This window comes from Strongylocentrotus purpuratus, unplaced genomic scaffold (genome assembly GCF_000002235.5).
Source record: "Strongylocentrotus purpuratus isolate Spur 01 unplaced genomic scaffold, Spur_5.0 spur5_scaffold_13, whole genome shotgun sequence".
In the NCBI taxonomy this organism is placed as follows: Eukaryota; Metazoa; Echinodermata; class Echinoidea; order Camarodonta; family Strongylocentrotidae; genus Strongylocentrotus; species Strongylocentrotus purpuratus.
In genome coordinates, this window is record NW_022145598.1 from 22,733,264 (window position 1) to 22,741,260 (window position 7,997).

General features: G+C 38.6%; 2 protein-coding genes across 4 annotated transcripts in view; both read right to left on the reverse strand.

Moving 5' to 3' along the window:
• Positions 1-1,834: 1,834 nt before the first annotated feature.
• Positions 1,835-7,483, reverse strand: LOC584418 (ethylmalonyl-CoA decarboxylase). Its single transcript, XM_030983176.1, has 3 exons — positions 7,380-7,483; positions 5,589-5,895; positions 1,835-3,888 (listed from the first exon to the last, which is right to left on the reverse strand). Exons 2-3 carry the CDS (start codon positions 5,887-5,889, stop codon positions 3,200-3,202), a joined length of 990 nt encoding a protein of 329 aa, XP_030839036.1. The 5' UTR covers positions 5,890-5,895; positions 7,380-7,483; the 3' UTR covers positions 1,835-3,199.
• A 512-nt stretch (positions 7,484-7,995) lies between these two features.
• LOC105442777 (neurogenic locus notch homolog protein 1-like) overlaps positions 7,996-7,997 on the reverse strand; it is a 27,750-nt gene continuing 27,748 nt past the window's right edge. For all 3 annotated transcript variants that reach the window (XM_030983175.1, XM_030983174.1, XM_030983173.1), the window contains exon 8: positions 7,996-7,997. This exon is cut by the window's right edge and continues 976 nt beyond it. The gene's annotated coding sequence lies outside the window, so the exon portion shown is untranslated.

The window sequence follows — 7,997 nt, forward strand, 5'->3', positions numbered from 1 at the left end:
ATTTTGAATTTCAATCATAAAAATCTTGATAATCAGACAAGGGATCGGCTTGTAAAAGTCATGGGGTTCTTGACTGACCTAAAGGTTTATAATTATCATTGCAGCACAAGCTAAATCAAGGATTTTTTAAAGGATGTTAGACAAATTTAACGGATCCCTTTAAACCAAATTATTAGTCATGAAATGTGTACATCAGTTCATTTGTCACTGATGACAAGTTTTGTGAAATGGGGCCCAGGGGGGCGTTTCACTAAACTTGTCATCAGTGACAAATGACAGTTTGTGTTACAAGCTACTGAAATCCTTGCTTCTGACTGGCTATCAGCAGATTTGTCATCTATTTTTGTCATTTGTCATTGAAAAAAGGCTTTGTGAAATGGGGCCCAAGAGTGAGAAGTAGATTGTGATACATAATATGAGGGTGATAGATATGAGGGAGCAAGAAATAAAGAATATCAGTTAAAAAAAGACAGAAGGGATATTGAAAGGGAAAGAAAAAGAGGAGATCCTATTTATGGTACATATGATGCAAACGTAAGATCAGAGACATATATTAGACAAAATAAAGATGTATTGACAACCAATCTTCTATTTTATATGATTTTATTTCCAAAGAGTTCTTTTGACAAGGTTTTCTTGACAATGAATCCTTTTAATGTACATGTAAATTGTACATTTAAACACTCAATGCACTTGCACAAGTATAATATTATCATGCAGCACTTCATGCAAATACTCCAGCAAAGAATTATTTCAGTTCAATTCAAATCAATAAAATTACCACAATCACAATTAATTCATATAAAGATCATCTCTTTGATCATCAAAATGAAACGCAACATAAATGAAAGTATAGCTTTGATGTAGGGTGACAATTCCCAAGAATAAATGTACATTAAATTTAAAGACAAATGTACATTGTGTTAAACACCTAAGATTTACGATTTTGTAAGAAAATGATCCTTCAATAATCAAACAAGTAAAATTGTCCTGATGGAGGTTCCTGATGATGATACGACTAGTATATTTGGAGGCATGATGACGCAATTGGATCATCATGATCATTACTTGGATAGAATGTTAAATGGAGGCCCCATGCGTAGTAAAAGTCATATCACATGTACATCAGGTGCCAGGTTATTCAGAATGTCAGAGGTAAACAAACAAAAATTAACCTTCGGCATTTGTACACCAAACAGCAAGTTAATGCCCTACACTTTAATGAGCAGGGTGTAACACAGTTTTTAGTGTGCCTGCAAGACACAACTGATAATCTACATACACAGATCTTCATGATTTTGAAGATTACAAGTAAAAAGAAAAGAAAATTGATATTGTGTGTGGGGGGGGGGGGGGGGGAGGGAGGGGTATATATCTTGATTTTAGTCAAGGTATCATTACAAACAAAAAATTACTGGTAAGTGATCTTTTGTTTCATTATTTCAACTCAAGAAAGGAGATAACAGAGACCCCCCCCCCCCCCCTCACCCACTATAAGCTACACCACAATATATTAAAAATTTGCCACGTACAGTAAGCATTTACCCCTAAAATCGACCCCAGTAAATCTTACAGTATTTTCATGGAATTCCTGTTATTTTAGTGCTTTGGCTTGAATACGACGCATTTGGCATCAAAGTCGAACACAACAAAATAGCGGAAATACATGTAATTACAAACCATCTTTTAAAAACGTGTACTACAGCACACTTTATGTTTGAATAATCACTACAGTATTTCAAGATGATACATATGTACATGGAGAGGTAAAATGTATGGAGATGTACATGTACATATACATGTATGTTTATATTCCTAAACAAACTAAAGAAAATATCATTTAACTACTAATAGCACATTCATTCATGTTCAAGCTAGACTGCCACATGCAGCTTATGTTTGTGTAAAAGTTTTCAGAAAGATAATACCTTTACATGTTAAACCAAAAATTAAAAATTGTTTACAGTTTGCAACTTTGCATTGATGTACGTTTGGCAAATCTCTGTCACATTAAACAAATCATTCCATTCTTCAACATATAATAATAATCTACATGTATGTTCATTTATGTTCAAGCTAGACTGCCACATGCAGCTTATGTTTGTGTAAAAGTTTTTCAGAAAGATAATACCTTTACATGTTAAACCAAAAATTGTTTACACTTTGCATTGATGTGTCTTTGGCAAATCTCTGTCACATTAAACAAATCATTTCATTCTTCAACATACATGTACATGAACAATAATAATCTATTTACATGTACATTAAAGTACATGTAGTCTCTGAGCCCATATGTTTTAGTTGTAGATGTACATGAACCACAATCATCCTATCATAAAACATGCTTTGATTTACATGTCACTTCTTGTTCTGTTAAAATCATTCTCAGCTTCTAGACAACAAAAACATCAGAAGATTTGGCACAATGTCACATTCATTATAAAAGCAGAGTTCAACACTTACATGTACAGGCGCCCCCGACACATGGGCAGCCAACATCTTAGCCTGGACCCCCAAATTCTATTTTCGTTTGTGCCTAGGGCTCATGCATCAACAAATAATTTGTTCTGTGCGTTCGTAATTTCACAAAATAAAACTATATTCACAATATGAGCTTCAAATATTACTTCTGTAAAGAGATTTTGCAAGTTGAAATGCACTTTCAATTAACATAAAAACAACTTGTAAGACTTTTGGACAGCCACGCACCCACATGCACTTTCATATAATAGGGCCAACACGAAGCCCAAGTCAGTATTAGGTTCCATGCGAGCTATATTATCCTAAACTTCATTTGTTTCATACTCCTTATCTGTTAGCCCATAGAATGCTTTGCAAGGTTTTTGAGGTTGATTTATACATTCTAGCTGTACTCTGTTTAGTTTTTTAGATGATTGTTACACTTTAAGTTCATTTTAATACTCACTTCAGTCAAACAGTGCAAGACACAATAAATCTTTTCTTTGTCTCAGTCACTACTGTAAGTATTCTATCATTTAGCAGTCTAGATGCAAGAAAAATGTTTCAACACACCTGTTCCATTACAAGGAAGACAATAACATACATAAATAAATACATATTTGAAAGGATATTGCAGCCTACGATGTTAATTCAGAAAGCAACCAAACTGAAATCATTATAATCTCAAATTTTTATCCATATTACTTGGTTTCCACATGCATTGAGTTGGTCAACAGGCTTATTTCTGTAATTTCTCTAAAACATTCTTGAATTTTTCTACATGCTCTGGGCTGCACCAGCGACTGGTGAATATCTCACGCTCAACCTTTAATGCTTTGTCCAGAGGTAGGTGAGAGGCTGCGAGCACGAGTTCCTTGATGCCGTTTACTATGTCTACAGATGCACGTGTGTATTGACTTAACCACTCAACAGCATGTTGCACACTATCGCTGCTACTTGGCAAGACGTCATCGGCGAGGCCCATCTCCAGCGCTTCTGTAGCTGTCACCGTTCGGCAACCCGCGAGAAGCTGCAGCGCCTTCTGCGGTCCAACGAGGCGCACCAGCCGCGAACCGCCGCCCCACCCGGGGGAGAGTCCCAACATGGCCTGCTTGAACTGGAGCTGCGTGGTTTCCGTCCACAGGCGGAAGTCGCACGCCGTCGAGAGCTCAGCTCCGCCCCCTACCGCTTGCCCGTGAACATGTGCGACACTGATAAGCGGGAGGTGTCGCAATCTTCCCAGGGTGCTCTGCATGAAGAGGCACATCATTCCCCCGGCTTCAGGTTTATCCAAGCCGCACAAGACGGATAGGTCACCACCACTGCAGAAATGGTCACTCTCTTCGTTGCCGTGGAGAATGAAACCCTTGCCATGCTCCCACACTTCCAGGTCATCGATGACATCTGAGAAGTCCACCATCATTTTTCCTGGAAAAGAAAAAAAGCTGCAGCCATTTTAAAAGGGATCTACATGTACACGAACTGCATGTTCGCACATATCATCAACAGAAATTAGACCCCAAAAATAAAAATAAATAAAGGAAAAAGCATATATTATAAAACTTACAAACAGAGAACTTCCATCCTTGTTCCGTCCAAGAAATGCTCCAACTCCCCCCCCCCCCCCCAAAAAAAAACACATAATGGTATGTGAAATAAATATACTCCAGAGAAGTGAGCTTTTAGTCTCCAAATTAAATTTGGATATCTCATGAATAAAAGTGAATGTTAATTATCAATAGCGACTGATTATTTATTGCCATAACAAGACCAAGCTGTGAATAAAAAAATAACTACATGGAATTTTGACTGCGCGCAGTCGAAAATGATGCCTCCGCCATAGAGCAATTTAAACAAGTTTGGAGTTTAAATCTCCAGTGGTTCTTGAGATATCATGATAACAATCTCAATGTATGGAATTTCATAAGTTGACCTCTGTGACCCTTGACCTTTGACCTACGTGCTCCAAAATCTAATCAGATTGTCTTCCTATGGTGATACACACTATCATTAAGTTTGAAGTTTAAATCTCCAGTGGTTCTTGAGATATTATGATATGGTGATACATACTATCATTAAGTTTGAAGTGAAAATTCTCCAGTGGTTCTTGAGATATCGCGATAACGATCTCAATGTATGGAATTTCATAAGTTGACCTCTGTGACCCTTGACCTTTGACCTACGTGCTCCAAAATCTAATCAGATTGTCTTCCTATGGTGATACACACTATCATTAAGTTTGAAGTTTAAATCTCCAGTGGTTCTTGAGATATTATGATAACAATCTCAATGTATGGAATTTCATAAGTTGACCTCTGTGACCCTTGACTTTTGACCTACGTGCTCCAAAATCTAATCAGATCGTCTTCCTATGGTGATACATACTATCCTTAAGTTTGAAGTTTTTACATCTCCAGTGGTTCTTGAGATATCATGATAACAATCTCAATGTATGGAATTTCATAAGTTGACCTCTATGACCCTTGACCTTTGACCTACGTGCTCCAAAATGTAATCAGATTGTTTTCCTATAGTGATACACACTATCACTAAGGTTGAAGTTTAAATCTCCAGTGGTTCTTGAGATATCATGATAACAATCTCAATGTATGGAATTTCATAAGTTGACCTCTGTGACCCTTGACCTTTGACATACGTGCTCCAAAATCTAATCAGATCGTCTTCCTATGGTGATACATACTATCCTTAAGTTTGAATTTTAAATCTCAAATGGTTCTTGAGATATCGCGCTAACAAACTCAATACAAGGAATTTTATAAGTTGACCTCTGTGACCTTTGACCTACGTACTCCAAAATCTAATCAGATCGTCTTCCTATGGTGATAAATACTATTCCCGAGTCTTAAGTTTAAATCTTAAATGGTTCTTGAGATATTGTGATAACGGTCAAACGGGACGGACGTACGGACGGACAACCCGAAAACATGATGCCTCCGGCACCACCTTCGGTGGCGGAGGCATAAAAAGTAGTTTTCATTTCCTTTCTGAATTCAGATTTCAGAGCTACATTTTAGGTCAGGCTATCATAAATGGATTTATAATAACTATTGGTTGACCATTCTAGAAGAAAGTGTATCACTATTGTTGTTTTTTTGTCTTCTTCATACCTGATAGGGCGTTTCCTTTGCTAGGATTATTCAGAACAATCCTCGCTATCCCCGTCTCGTCGTCTTTGACCAGATCAACGCTTCCATCTCCAAGCTGACGTAGTTGAACCCTGACTCGTTGTTCGTTGAAAACTGAGTGTTTGACCGAGGTGTCGGTGAGGGCAGAAGACTGGTCCACGCGGTAACTAGGCGTGGTCTCTGTGAGGTTGACGCCCGAGTGAGTGGCATCAGTCTTGTATGGGATGCTACGATTGCAGTAGTGTCTTGCCAGAGGAAATGTGAGCCTTATCAGCGAACGCATGATGACCTTATGGTAGGGAAAACAGACAAAAATAGTGACTTTTCAACAAGCAAATATTTGAAGTTATTTTCAAAATCATGCAAGTTCTTTAATTTCCATTGTCTGCATTTGTTGGTGTAGACCCTTCTAGAAATATTTTATTCAGAACTTCTATGGCTGTCTCTTCCTTCAAAGAATCAAATTAGTTTTAGTTCACATCCCTCCATTTCCCTGGTCCTTTTTCATATAAGAATAACTTTAAGCTTGTCTGAGAAGTTACAATTTATAGACAATTAAATGTTAGGACCAGTAGACCTAGTCTATAAATATCCTAACAAGTTAGTCAAGTCTCACACTACTCACTAAACTCTAAATTAATAAGATAAGACGACGTTAATAAAGTAGACGTTCTAATATAATCTAGATAGGAATTTGTATAGAGTTTGAACTTTGAAGATGATTACTGCGATTGCTGCCACCACTAGGCCCTAGACTATGCCATATTACTTTTGAAATCCAAGAAGAATCTTACTTCAGAAACTAATGTTAGGAAATGGGCAAGATCATTTTTATTTCCAATGTTTCAGACCCTAGATCTAGTCTACATTGTCATTGCAACTCAAGAGTCAGAATAATCATTGCTAAACAAATTGCAACCAAAACGTAACTGACACACAGGCACAGCTCAGTCACAGTAACAGCCTAATTACTGTCTAGATCTAGATCTAGCTCCTCAAGCCAAAGAAAAGGCTCATAGTTGTGTGTGCTTGTTCTCTGATCTTCATTCAGCTGTATAGTAGTAGCTCGAGTCATGACCTCGCATCGCCGTCACGTATCCAGTGCGTGTCGTGTTGCTGGTGCCCCCGTTGGTGACCCACTTAAAGGGATCGTTTAACAATGTTAAATCGGAGATACACGGCCCTACGTGTTATTAGTGTCTGTGATATGGTGTAATATTAAAGCCCTAAAAAAATTGCGCTTCAAAATGATCAAGAAGTGCCTCAAAAAAGTACAAAATCTTTGAGTGACCGGTTTTACCATACTCGTTTTCCCCAATAGACTGTAGTGTTATGAAAACCGTCAGGTGAACGGTTTTCAAAATTTGTAATTCCAATCATTAATATCTTGATAATCAGACAGGCGATCGGCTTGTAAAAGTCACGGGGTTCCTGACTGACCTAAAGGTTTATAATTATCATTGCATCATGAGCTAAATCCAGAATTTTGTTTCAGAATCTGAGGCAAAGTTACCGGATCCCTTTAATTCCACCGGTGAACTTTCGGCCTAATTATCTCGGGCTCCCCACGCCACGGCCACGGCCGCGATCGCTGTTCATCACTGCACTGCACTGGCGCTGGCACTGCACATCATACGACATATTTTCGTCATTATACACTATACACTTGCTTGGGAAACGTCAATTTTCACGAAAATCCGTACAACACAAAATTACCAATGGTCTGCTTGACTTTTGTACCAAATTAAGAGACAAATATTCATAAAATCTTACCTTTATCAATCCTGCTTTATCTAGACTTTGGTATGGATTCTCTGCGCTCAGCTAGTTGGTTGTTGTTGTTATTGGTAAAATCTCGACTGTAGGTGGCGCTCTATTAGACGAAATTCTCCCTCACGGATCGGCGATTTAAAAAAAAAGAAGATGAGGAAAATCCGGGGGATAGGTCACAGGCACGTAGCCCCCGGGGGGGGGGGGGGGGGGGGCACCTGCCCCCCCCCCCCAAAAAAAAACCCAAGATCGGTTGAACTTTTTTAGACCCCTTGTTTTTTTTACCTCGATCGATTACATGTATCATGTATGTGCCCCCCCCCCCCCATAATTCATCAAACTCTGGCTACGTGCCTGCAGATGGGTCTTACTCGTATCAGGACTGGACAATCACCCCCGGAAAAACATTTTGGGCGGAGAGGGTGTAATTGTCCTCGGGGGGGGGGGGGGGGGGGGAGGGGGCGGGTATTGTCTTAGAACCGGTCATACTTAATTTTAAAAAAAGGAATAAATAACCCGTATAAAATTATTTCTCTCACAGGATAATCTGCAGTTGACTTGTAAAACACGTACTCATAAAAACCACATAGTAATACAAAAATACCTCTTTACACAAGAATC